Below are 13,797 nucleotides of genomic sequence, written 5' to 3' on the forward strand. Positions count from 1 at the left end.
AAAATAATACGATTACATTATCAGTATCTTATCAATATATGTGATTTTTGTTAACTATCTAGTTACTCTATCTAAATTTGTAAATTGTATTGCTGATTTATTTTAACTTTGAAAAAAAGAAAACGATACGATTACATTGATTACATTATCAGTACCTTATCAATATATGTGATTTTTGTTAACTATGTAGTTACTATTTAAATTTGTAAATTGTTAACTTTTGTTAACTATCTCAATTTGTTTCCAATTTTTATCTTATTTGTTTTCATTTTTATTCCTGATTTATTTGAACTTAGAAAAGTAACGATACGATTACATTGATTACATTATCAGTACGTTATCAATATATGTGACGTAAAACGTAATTTTTTGTTAACTATGTAAATTTCTTTCGTATTTTTATCTTATTTGTTTGTTTTTTTTATTGCTGATTTATTCTAAGTTAGAAAAAAAAAGCCGATTGACATTTGACCATACAAGAATAAAGGGGAATAAAAAAGATAAGAAAATAAACGAGGGTTGAGTGGGGGGTAGAAAAAAAATAGCCGATCGTTCGTCCAGCAAATCGTCTAACATATCCCAATGCGAGTGTCCACCTCCTCCTCCTCCTCCTCTTTCACCTCTCCCTTTTTCCAAGTTCCGATAGTCCGAACGTATCGCGAGATAAAGTTTTCCATTTTCCCTATCCCCTTCGGGTCCTTTGGGAGAGTGAACTGGCCCTTTTCGTAAGATCGCTTCCGAGACTACTTCGTCTTCTCCGGTCTCTCGTTTGAATTATGGTTCGCAGATATCTCCACCACAACGCGTCCTTGTGGTTCTTCTTCTTCGTCTTCTTCTTCTTTTTTGGCCCAACAACCAACCCTATATGCCCTATATTCATGCATAGGTATTCTTAAAGTATTCCACGTGTTATAGGGCAAGATGTGTTCGAAATGTTAAGGGAACGATATATTTTACTTGTAAATTAATAACTTATTGCTTTAGTAAATTTCAAGGAGGAGGATTCATTTCGACGAACGCGTAAATTTTACACCCGTTGGTTTTTTTTTTTTTTACGTATGTTTATCATGAATAATTTCTCATATTTTTTTTTTTTCAGAGAGAGAGTTGCGTCAAAGTAAACCGTAAAGTATATACGAATGTTTTAATTTCAGTAATAACATTTCAAATATTTATTCATTATTCGTTACAATGTTTATAATTAAAACCATAGAGAGAGATTTAAATAAATGTATTTAATTTTGTTACCACGTTTTTTTTTTATTCTCTTCCCTAGGATTTAAGTTAAATTGTCTACGTTTATGGTAAAGCACCATAAGAGAGAGAGAGAGAGAGAGAGAGGGTTAATAAGCATATATAATATATTTAAAATATAAATTTTCTTTCCTATGGTTTGTTCTTTTTTTTTGTTTTTTCAATTATCATTAAGTGTATAGTGTATTTGTATCGTACAACAAACGTCCTGTTCTTATCGGAGAAAATGGAAGGAAAAAAAGAAAAAAAAAAAAGAAGAAAAATTAGAAAAAAAATTAGAAAAATAATATCGTACTGTATAAACGTCGTAGAACATTGTATTTGTAGTAGTGGTGGTAGTTTCTAGATAGTTATGGTCATTTAAAGAAGAGAGGAACCTTGTCGCATCGTTAAAAAAATCATCACACCGGTAATGTTTGGCCAACGTATATAAATAGTTTTGGTACATGTATATACAAAATGATATGATTTTACATAAGCACACTGTTTCCTATAGAAAGAGTGGTGTTCCACAAACTACCACGAATACAGGTAAAGAAAAAGAGAGAGAGAGAGAGAGAGAGAGAGATAGAAATAGAAAGAGAAAGAGAAAGAAAGACGACCGCTATGAAGCCACTTCCGTAGGGAAACCGAGTTCCGGTGGGTGGCCGGTTGGGATTGGCCACGTTTTATCATATTTTATTATACATGAGGGAACCTTTCTCCATGGAACCTGCCTCCTCCTCCTCCTCCTCCTCCTCCTTATCCTCCTCCTTCTTAGCCGGCTGCTCCGTGCCAAACGATAGAGTATTCGAATTTTCGTTTCGCAACGTTCGCATTCACCTTTGAATTTTCATGAACCCCGAAGGATTCTTTTTACTATTCCACACTTAGATTCGTGATAATAACTTTTATCTTATTTTCTCTCGAATGAAACGATTGAAAATGTAATCTTCGATTTTCTTTATACTTTTTCTTTCTTTTTTTTTTTTTTAACTTTAGATAGGTTTTTATTTTATTGTATTAATTATCGAATAAAAATTGAAGGTTTATACGTAATCGTGTAAGGAGAAATGTTGTTTATTATTATTATTAAAAGTTATGTTATGTAAATGTTACGTAAATGTTTTCATATATTTTTTATTTAACTTTAGCTAGGATTGTTTTATTTTTATTTTATTGTATAAATTATCAAATAGAAATATAAAGCTTACACGTACTCGTGTAAGGAAATGCTGTTCATTATTATTATTATTATTATTATTAAAAGTTATGTTATGTAAATGTTGCATAATTAGTTAATGCAAAAGTTTATTACTTAAATGTAGAAATATCTTCTGAATTTTTGATGAACAATAAATCCTAACAAAATATTAACAAAATATAAAATAATACAACTACAATAGTATCTCCTATCTGTAAGTGTATTTAATACAAGTAGATTGTTGTATAGGTGTATCTAAAAGTTGAAGCCGGTAGTTTATATAAAAGAGATAGATAAGTTTTAATCGTTAATCGTGCCATTGTATTTTCTTTTGAACTAAAAGGAGCATTCATTGTTGGTAACGTTGTTATCAGGATATACCACTCGAAGGATCTTTTTGCTTCCGGTTTTTCTAAATAGAAGCAACAGACATAACGTTATTCAGGAAGTAATCTGGAACGTAGCCAGATAAGTAGTCAAAGTCTACCTAAGCACAACCACGAGCCAAAAAAAAAGAAAACAAGAACTAAACTTTTTCTTACCCTTACGAAACTCTCCCTTACGTTTCAAAAATCAACTATCAAAGGTTTAAATACGATTTGTTTTCGAATATAAATTAGTAAGGAACAATTTTATTTCTCTACGAAACAATTCTTTTCGACCAATCGAGAGAGCGTTTATAATCCAACACGTCATATATCATACGTGTCTTATTTACCGACTATGTATATATATATATCGTATATATATACAAGACACAGCTCATTGTATTCTACAAAAGTCATCCTCAATATGGACTAAGTAAATACATTGTAGAATATCGAATGAGGTCCTCCTCCTCCTCCTTCTCCTCCTCCTTCTTCAGTGGTATAGTTTGCTAACTGAAGGGCTAGTCGCCGCAAAGGTAAGAGGAGAAAGAGTAGAAGGAGGATGGAAAAGGGAAGGTTCGATAAATCACGATGCGCGAGTGCTCATAGTCCTGTCAAGAATTGTTGTGGTAGTGGATAAGAAGAGAAGAAAGAGGTGGAGGAGGAGGAGGAGGATGAGGATGAGAAGGACAGGCATACGGGCTGAGAAGAAGGTAGGGTTCCCTTTGCTCGTCCTAGGATGTTGTGCTCGTACGTTCGTTCGTTCGTTCGTTCGTACGTTCGTTCGTTCGTTCGTTCGGCCTTTCCCTCATTTCTTCGTCCCCTCCGTTCGTCCCTCTTTCTCTACAAAAGGACGCAGGAGCAAAGTCTGTATTTGGCATTGGTTTGCTGAAGCTATAAGGGGCCGTAAGGAATAAGACAGAAGGGCACCGGCAACAGGAGTCGTCGACACTGAAGAAATAATGGTAGCCGTTCGAGAACTCGCGGGCGCGAGTGCTCACTCGCGAGTGTCTTCTTCCTCTCTTTCTCTTTCTCTTTCTCTGTTTCTTTCTTTGACTTTCTTATTTCCAAGTAACTTAGTCCAACCTCTACTCTCGCCAAAATAAGACTGCTCCGGGACTCCGTTTATTCTACCGCTGTCCAGGTCTCCTGCCCCGAAAGGATAAATGCTTTCTGGTCGCATTCGCTTTATAAACCTTGGCGGCCTGTCGGGTGGTCGCCAAGGGTTCCACCCTACTTTCGGAAAAGACCTTAAGGAAAAGGGTTAACACGTAAGAATGATCTTTTTGTTTTCCTATTAATATCTATAACAAGTGGATCAAAACAATATGTTCTGATACTTTTTTTTTAGTTGTACAACTTCCCTATGATATAAAGTATTTTTTTTTTTTTAAATAATAATATTTATAACTTTGTTATCTAAATTTTCTGTATTTTTTTTTCCTTTAACTCACGTCGAATTATTATAATAATTTGTATTTAATGTTTATTAATTAATTTATATTCATAGTGTTATTAATTAAATAACATTTATTATCAAATATTATAAATATATATTAATAATTAATTTCTATTCGTAGGTAAATTATTTTTAATTTATTTATTTTCTATATAATTAATAGAACAGTAATGTTCTAAGTTCATGATTATTTTTTTTTGTTTTTTATTGTAGATATCGTAAATATATAATGCATCCAATCGTTGATACGAAAAAAAGTCTTACATACGATAGCTGCAAAATTAATGGCGATAGATGGGTGGTGGGAGAAGGAAAAAGCAAGCGTATTTTCTTTGGTCTTAGAACGTAATAAAAGTCGAAAGAGTAAAAGACCGAGTGAAGAAATATAAGGGGAATGGAAAAAGGGTATTGGAAGAGCCATGGAAACGCGGAAGTGAAGAGAAACGTTCCATGGTAACTCTCTTCTTAAGTCGAAAAGGGAATGATGCTAAACGAGATACAAAAGCGTACCTTACGGTAGTAGAAGGCTTTAATTAGAGTTCTAGTAAAGTAAATGAGCTACTTCGATAAGTTTTCTACGTTGTTATTATTACTTACTTTTAAATAATCTCACGAAAATTAACTTACAATTGTTAGATTCCGTTTCATTCGTATAGAATAGTCATTGTCGATTTAAAACCCATAACAATTTTTTTTATTTTTGATTTGTCTTTTTTTTAACTTAAGTTTCTGTCATAATTACATACATACATACATATATATTTAAAAATATTGATATTTTATATATTGGATATTATATGAAATTAATATTGTATATTTTTATATATTTATATATAATATAATTAATATTATTTAATATTTGTATATATTATTTTTTATTTTATATATTTTTGTATTTTTATATATTTTTGTATTTTTATATATTATTGTATTTATATATATATATATATATATATATATATTATTTTGTATTTTATATATTTTGTTATATTTTTCTATATTTATAAATGGATACAAAGTTAAGGATGAAACTAAACAATTTGTAATATAAAAGGAATGGACGTTTCGATAGAAAGACCATTGGACAATGAATCAATTCGAAAAACCACGATCGGCCAATCCTGAGACAGTGATAACCACAAATCCAAAGTTGTCGATCGATTTCGAGAGTCAGCGTAGAACTTTTCTACGTGCTAGCAAAGAACTTTACTCTTTCTCTCTTGCACACTGTCCATGGAGGAATCGCAGCTTTTTGTCGGTTTCAAACCCAACGAAAAATGACTTTCGTGTCCTGAGGGAAAATGAGAAAGGTAGCAGAAAAGGTTGGTTGGGTTGGCCCCACGATTACGACGGAACTTCTCAGCTTCTACGTAGAACGACTACTATACTTATCCACGCCTGTTCAAATGTGTCTCTTTCTCTCTTTTTGAAGAATCTTGTCTCATTTGAGAGAACAGAATCTCTTTGGCCGATCTCTTGCCCTTTTTTCACCTACCCCACTTCCCATTCTCTATTTTTTTTTTTTTCTTCCAACAACATCAACAACACCTTCATCGTAGTCGTCTTAGTGAATTAGAAAGGTTAAAGGACGGATCTTTTAATAGTATCACAATTAATGACGTTCATCTTGAAAATAATATTATCGCGAATTATCTTAGGGACAACCAAAAAAATTCCAACGACCTTAGACGTGAATGGATGTCCATTCGATTATATCTATAAAAAAAATAATACCTCTCCTAGTAACACGTAAAAAAAAAATATATATATATATACCTATTATAATATAATAATAAAAAATAATGAAAATAAAATAATATATTGTAATAATAATAAAATAATAAAAAAAATATGTTTATCTTCCAATTATAATATAATAATAATAAATGTAAAAATTTATTATATATTATAAATATTTATTAATTTTTTATTAATTAACCCCTTAAAGTTGCACGCTCGAGTTAACTCGAGCGGCGTTGTATTACGGTGAGAAAAAATTATTCCTTAAGGGGTTAATTAAATTTCTATCTTTTTTATTATTATTATTTTTTTAATCAAACGTTTATGAGATTATCTCGTTGTTTTTTTTTGTGAGATATTTTAAGTGAAAATTTGGGAACGAAATTTTTTTTGGGAGGGGGGTAAGCTGAGATAAAAGGAACGATTACGTGCATGCTCGTAAGAAGGGAGAGATGAGAGGAAGAGAAAAAAAAGTGCAAAAAGGAGCACTTTCTCTTGCAAAAGATAGTTGGAATCTTCTTGGATACTGGAAAGATGGGAAGACGACGCAAGTGACAAGCCTTCTGCACTATGCCATATACAGATTGCACTATGCAGCATATTGTATGGGGAACCCACCTAGGTGAGAATGGCAATTTGCTTTGAAATAGATGGTACGGCTTCTAAGGATAAAGCCACCGACATTCTCTTTCTCTTCGTTACCTCATCTGTTCACTCTTTATATTACTACTTCCTTTTTCTCTTTTTCTTTTTGTTTTTTTTTTCCTTTATCACCATTTTTCGTTTCATAATCGATTATCATTTTTTCATACTTTTTATTATTTTCTTTCTTTTTTTTTTTACGATAAATATTTTCACACACAATTTTAAATAATTTTTTGTATTCCAATATTATTATCCTTTTTACAACTTTTTTACTTGTATTCTTTATATTCATTTTATTATAATTTTTATTTTAAGTATACTTACAATTATTTATCTCTCTTAGATTATTTTTTGTTTGTTCATTTAATAAATAATTTCACATTTAGACTGATACAGACTAAAAACTAACTAAGGACTAAGGACTGACTAAGGACAGATACAGACTGAGCACTAAGGCCTAAGGACTGACTAAGGACACTTTCTTACTTCTTTACACATATTTATATCAGAAAGAGCTATACCTCTTTGGAGAGGGAAAGGGATTATGAATCTTATTGACCAATAACAAAAGGGTACACCCCTTATAGTCAATCGATGGGTAAAGCTTATGTTTTTTTAGGTAAAGATCATAGTAAAAGACCATGCATAAAGGAACTTCGTTTCAAATAACGGAGTATTGTTTCTCCTTATGTGTCACACGTGTTTCCATAAAAATCTGAAACTATCCGAAGGACCCGACATTTGTACAAAGGGTTTTCATCGCACCAATAGGTCCCAATAATTCTTAAGTTTTGTTTTATGATTTTATAACCCTCCTAAATCTTTCCTTTTAATCTTTGAATAGAGTTTTCCTTTCCAGAAAATAGAATATAAAGAAAATAACTGAATACTAATTTTTCGCTAAAAAAAATAATTAATTTAAGGGGACCTTCTACTCTGCAATTAAAAAAAAATTTTTTTTTTTTTTTTTTACATTTTTCGAATGTATATATATGTAGAAATATTGTGTTAAAATTTCAAAAAGATCCGATGTCTCTAACTACATTTTTGGTGCCTGAACGTAACTACCTCGGACCGCTTTCCTGAGCGTTCGGCGCGCACGGACGACTCTTATCTTGTTCAATCCCTTTCTCTTTCATTGTTTATTCAGGTAGTTTTTTTTATTGTAATCTGTATAATCCTTCGTATTGTCAGGTATATTTTTCGGGGGATCAGACATAGAGAAATATATAACTGTCTGAAGATCATGATATATAGATTATTAAATTATAATGATGTTAATGGGCTAATAATTTGAATAAAACGTGGCCCATTGCTGGGCCCATTAATCGGCCAATGATCAACTACCATTAATGGGCCGATAATAACAGCCGGTAATGGGCCGATAATAACTGCCGGTAATGGGCCGATAATAAATGCCGGTAATGAGCCGATAATAAATGCCGGTAATGGGCCGATAATAAATGCCGGTAATGGGCCGATAATAAATGCCGGTAATGGGCCGATAATAAATGCCGGTAATGGGCCGATAATAACTGCCGGTAATGGGCCGATAATAAATGCCGGTAATGGGCCGATAATAAATGCCGGTAATGGGCCGATAATAAATGCCGGTAATGGGCCGATAATAAATGCCGGTAATGGGCCGATAATAAATGCCGGTAATGGGCCGATAATAAATGCCGGTAATGGGCCGATAATAAATGCCGGTAATGGGCCGATAATAAATGCCGGTAATGGGCCGATAATAAATGCCGGTAATGGGCCGATAATAAATGCCGGTAATGGGCCGATAATAACTGCCGGTAATGGGCCGATAATAAATGCCGGTAATGGGCCGATAATAAATGCCGGTAATGGGCCGATAATAAATGCCGGTAATGGGCCGATAATAAATGCCGGTAATGGGCCGATAATAAATGCCGGTAATGGGCCGATAATAAATGCCGGTAATGGGCCGATAATAACTGCCGGTAATGGGCCGATAATAAATGCCGGTAATGGGCCGATAATAACTGCCGGTAATGGGCCGATAATAAATGCCTGTAATGGGCCGATAATAAATGCCGGTAATGGGCCGATAATAAATGCCGGTAATGGGTCGATAATAAATGCCGGTAATGGGCCGATGATCAACTATTATTAATCGGCCAATAATCAATTACCATTAATGGGCCGGGGTTATCATTTGGATATTGAGCCCTCTATGGGCTATTAGAAAACGTCAATGATCGGCCGTTAGTTGTCATCCTTTGCCCGGCGATTGGCCATCCAAGGGCCTGTTTTCAAACTTTGTATGGGGAATTATTAATATCACTCGACTTGAAAAAAAAAAAATAAATAAATAAAAGAATAACTCCACCCCAACTTTTTACCTTTACCAACCCCTACCCCAACTTCTTCTTCATATTCTTCTTCTTCCTCTTTCTTTTCCGCGTTGTGTTTACACTTCCCTTATTATTTTCATTTCAATTCTCATTCTAATATCTTCGTCAAGGAAACATTTTTATTTCATAAAAAGAAAAAGAAATGAGAAATGTTTAATTGATCATTGAAGTTGAATTTTATAAAATAACAGATTCCCATGTTCTCAACCCTTTTCAAAGTTTGTTTGCATTTTAATTTATTTTCATTTCAACTTGTTCGTACACTTTCGACGGAGACTGTATCTTTCCTTACAAATAGAAAGGGATCATAATATCTCACGATTCATAAAAAAAAAAGAAAAGATAATAATAATTACCATACGTGTTCCATCGACTGGTGTAAGTACCTCAAAACTAAGGCACTGAAGCAAAAATACAAGCATCCTCCGGCACTTTCTAAAGATGTACAGAAAGTGCTAAAGCCTATTTATGAGGATCTGACTAAGACAGAACTGCTGGAAAGATGTTTAGGTAGACATACGCAGAATAATAATGAAAGCTTTAATAACTGCGTATGGAACATGGCACCTAAACACCTGTTTAACGGCAAAAAAGTTGTTGAAATTGCGTGCAAAGTTTCAGCATGTATCTTTAACGAAGGATTTCAAACAGTGATGAAGATAATGGAAACGATGGGCATGAAACTTGGGCCAGGAGCGATCGACTTTGCTAAAAGACGCGACGACCGACGTATCGAATCTGCGAACCGTCGAAGCTCTGAGTGCTCAAAAGATACCAGATCAAAGTGGAAGAAGGCAAGACTGGAAGAAATTGAAGAATATGAACAAGAAGAAGGTCTATTGTACGGTCCAGGCATCGCAGATTAAGTTTAGGTAAGAATTTTTAACGATTTTGAGTAGAAAAAAAAAACTTTAAACGCGTTTATCTCGAAACTATGTTTTGAAATACTAGCTCCATCGTATCTCACGAACCAGTAAACCGATTCTTATAAAATTTAATCCACATATTCTACACATGAGCTGTAACAAAGTGACGGAGAGTTTTTTCTTATATTTTAATTTTTACTATTTATTTTTAGTCAAAAACAATAAAAAAAAGGTCAAATTTACGTTTTTTTTGTAATTTGTCCACCATTTTTTTATTTATTGATAAAATTTTTATATAAAACTGTCACTTTGTAGCTGAAGTCATACAGAATATAAAACCATTTTACTTTTATGTTTCAGGTAAGCCATTCTCAAGTTCTGATGGAGCTACCAAAGCACTAAAGTTTTAAGGTGTTTTTTTATACTACTGTTTTTGCAATAAAAAATTAATTAAAATGAAAAAATAAAAATTCATTTATATAGTTTGAGACTCAATTTAACAAACCCAACAACTTTTAGATCGATATCTTTTATAGTTTTCTTGGAAAAAATTCGCGAAAATAGCCTTTTTTTTAGGTGCTCAGAGTAGAAGGTCCCCTTAATTTATATCTCAATTATACTTACAATATTAAACATAATTTTCTTATAATAGATTATTTAATTTTTCTTTGTTCATTCGTCTAATAATTAATTTCACATTTAGTCATATCTATGTATATATTTTTATATGATAAATATTGTATTTAAATTAATAATAATAGCAAGATCAAAAGGTATAACGCACGTTGAATATATATTTTATAATAAATTATACAGTAAATATCTCTAAACATCGAAATCAATAGAAAATTACCGTGCATATTTATCGGTGTATATAACAGGGTCATTCATTTATCCCATAAATACGAAGCATTTGTGAATGAAACGAATATTATATATATAGATCACAGGATAATAATTTTCTATCTCTCTCTTTCTCTATGTTTAAAACGATGTTGATGCGTAACGATGATGAAATTCATTCGGAATTATATCCTACCATCGTTTTATTTCTATCATAATACGTTCAATTGATGATACACATATACACATATGCATATGTAGAATAAGGATCGTTAAATGGTTCTATCATGATGAGTTTCAATATTTTAAGTAGGTATATACTATCTGTTAATTCGAGTTTATACTTTGATCGAGATACGCATAAAATACGTAGGTAATTATTATTTTCATGAAAACTTGAACGAAATTCAATCGTAATGTAAACCTAATTATTATCGAACGTTTATATGTATGTTAGTATCGTTATATGTTACAGATAAACGATAATGTTATTTCCATCTACCAGTGATACTTTAGGTTGTTCGAAACTAAACTAGTAGTACGAACTATAGACAATTTTACAGCCGACGGACATTCGAAGTTACACAGCTCCGATTTCATGGGGTTATTGTTCAAATCCATCAAATCAGTTTACGTTATCCTCGTATTTCGTCGTTGGTAAGATACGAATGATTAGTTAAATGTTTCGTTTAAAATCAAACATATAAACGTAGATATTATTATGTTGTAAAATTATTAAGTAAATATTTCTTAAGTATTTGATACATCCAATTATCGAATATAATTTAATTAGCTTTACGACTATTATAGTATTATATTAGCTTTTTAATATTTTATTAATTTTGTTATAAGTTAACTCAAAATTATTAGGTGGTTTGGAAAGTCGTTTCGTTTTTCTTTTGTAAAAATGAATATAATTTTTACTCCGAGGTTAAATCTAAACCTTTCAAGTGGTCATAAATAGTTGAATTTGATAAATTTAACCTCTCATCGATTTCATGTGTTACTATTTGTTGATTTGCATCAACTAATGCTATTATTGCGTCAGCATAAAACGAAACGACTTTTCGAAACACCTAATATATTTCATTATCTTATCTTTCATTAATATTATTTTTTAATGATTTATTTAAATTTGTATTTTAAAATTGAAATCGATAAGTTGTATCTATTCGTTGAATTTATTAATCGATAAGTAATGCGTTAAATAATCATACTATTTATATTCTTTTAAAAGATAAAAGACAAATGTAAAAGTTGATTTCAGACCAGTGGCATTCGCCAAATTCATTGCCTAATACGTACAGGAACCGGAGTCTAGAATTCTTTCGTGCCAAAGTCTCATGTTAAAACGTGCCTACCTCTTTTTATTTTGTCGAACGAGTTAACGACAAAAGGGAAAAGATAAAATAAAGTTTGTAGCAATGGGTAAGTAAGAAAAATCGAATAACCTGTTGTTCAAATTAAAAGGAATTTTATATGCATACATACATATATATGTACAGAAAGTGTATTCACTTTAAGAATAATTCTAAATGCAAAAAACTAAATCAAATGAAAGGAGGAAGTTGTCAAAAAAAAAAAAAAAAAAACTAATGCAAAAAAAATCGTATTTAAAAGTTATTTTTGTTCAATTATTTACTCGTCGTTTGAAGAAAATAATTATTTTATTTAATATCTAATAAATTCTTTAATAAATCAATTAACAGAAAAATATTTTATTTGTATTTAATAATTTTCAAATATAATATATTCACGAAAAATGTTACACATTACTCTTTTTTTTTTTTTTAATTTAGACATTAAAACCACTCATACGAATACACTTTATAGTATATTGGTATAAATTGTATTTTAGGATAGAAGATACACATCGTGTCGTAATATATTTGACAAAATAATACGCGATAAAACAATAACTTGATAACTAACAAAAGTGTAAAGCGACATTTGATAACATTCGGTACATTTTTCTCGATTAAAAATGACACAGAGGAGTAAGTGTATCGTCTGGGTTCGCAGTAGTAACGACGAACGAGTCAGACAACACGCAATGGGTTTTCATTCGTAAAGAGAAAAGTAAAACGAGAGTCGCGCTGAGTTTCAAATGCATCTACCCTACTATCTACCGTCAGACATTACAGCACAATTGGCTATGGAAATTTATGATGATTTAATATCAAACTAGGGTAGCAACGGTGTTAAAGAAAAAAAGAAAATAAAATATAGCAACTAAGTCTAGGCAAGTTGGTTGGTACGCGCGTGCTTTTTAACGAACAACATTTTTACCACGATAGGCGGTAATTTTCAACTCGTACCTTTCTTTCCTTTTATTTTTTTTTTATTATATTCTTTTCTTGTTTTCTTTTTTTCATTTCTCTCGGTTCTCGTTTTTTGAAAAGTGCTTAAAGCTTCTCCATACACACACACATATATATATATATATATATACACGCGACCATACATACATACACATGTGTGAACTCTTGGCAAGATTTTTCCTCTCGAAACCTTATTTCATTCTCTCTCTCTCTCTCTCTCTCTCTCTCTCTCTCTCTCTCTCTCATTCATTCTTTTATTCTATTTTTCTTTTCTTCCAAATTTTTTTTGTTCTTTTTTCTTTCTTTTCTATTTGGTTCTTTTACTTACACCTTGGCGAGGAGAAGAAGAAGCCAGTAGTAGTAGCACAACGTCGTAACTACCGACGTATACATAATACGATTCACGGTTAACGAGCTGGTGGAAATGACCTCTTCGAGAATGCGTCTCCTCTTCCGACTCCTAGCCGTTTGCTTTTTCCAGGAACACAACCTTTGTATCTTCTCGGCGTACCATGGCCTGAATTACGAGACGTACCAACGACGAAGCACCGAACAGAGTTCCGCGACACGACCAACATTTTCCCTTAACGTTCTACCATTCTTGAATCATCTTATTTTATTTATTTTTTTTTTTTTTTTTTTTACAAAGAATCAAAAGAAATATCAAGGACAAATTTATTATTCCATAGTACTTTTTATGATAAAGAATCTTTTTCTATTATATTATATAA

General features: G+C 31.8%; 1 protein-coding gene across 1 annotated transcript; it reads left to right on the top strand.

Moving 5' to 3' along the window:
• Positions 1-9,423: 9,423 nt before the first annotated feature.
• LOC149031623 (uncharacterized) lies at positions 9,424-10,367 on the top strand. The gene is made up of 2 exons (XM_089175430.1): positions 9,424-9,908; positions 10,263-10,367. The coding sequence occupies exon 1, from the start codon at positions 9,597-9,599 to the stop codon at positions 9,900-9,902; it is 306 nt and encodes a 101-aa protein (XP_089031556.1). The 5' UTR covers positions 9,424-9,596; the 3' UTR covers positions 9,903-9,908; positions 10,263-10,367.
• The last annotated feature ends 3,430 nt before the right edge of the window (positions 10,368-13,797 follow it).

This window comes from Polistes dominula, unplaced genomic scaffold (genome assembly GCF_049000335.1).
Source record: "Polistes dominula isolate Pdom_NZ unplaced genomic scaffold, Pdom_raw_medaka contig_82, whole genome shotgun sequence".
Classification (NCBI taxonomy): Eukaryota; Metazoa; Arthropoda; class Insecta; order Hymenoptera; family Vespidae; genus Polistes; species Polistes dominula.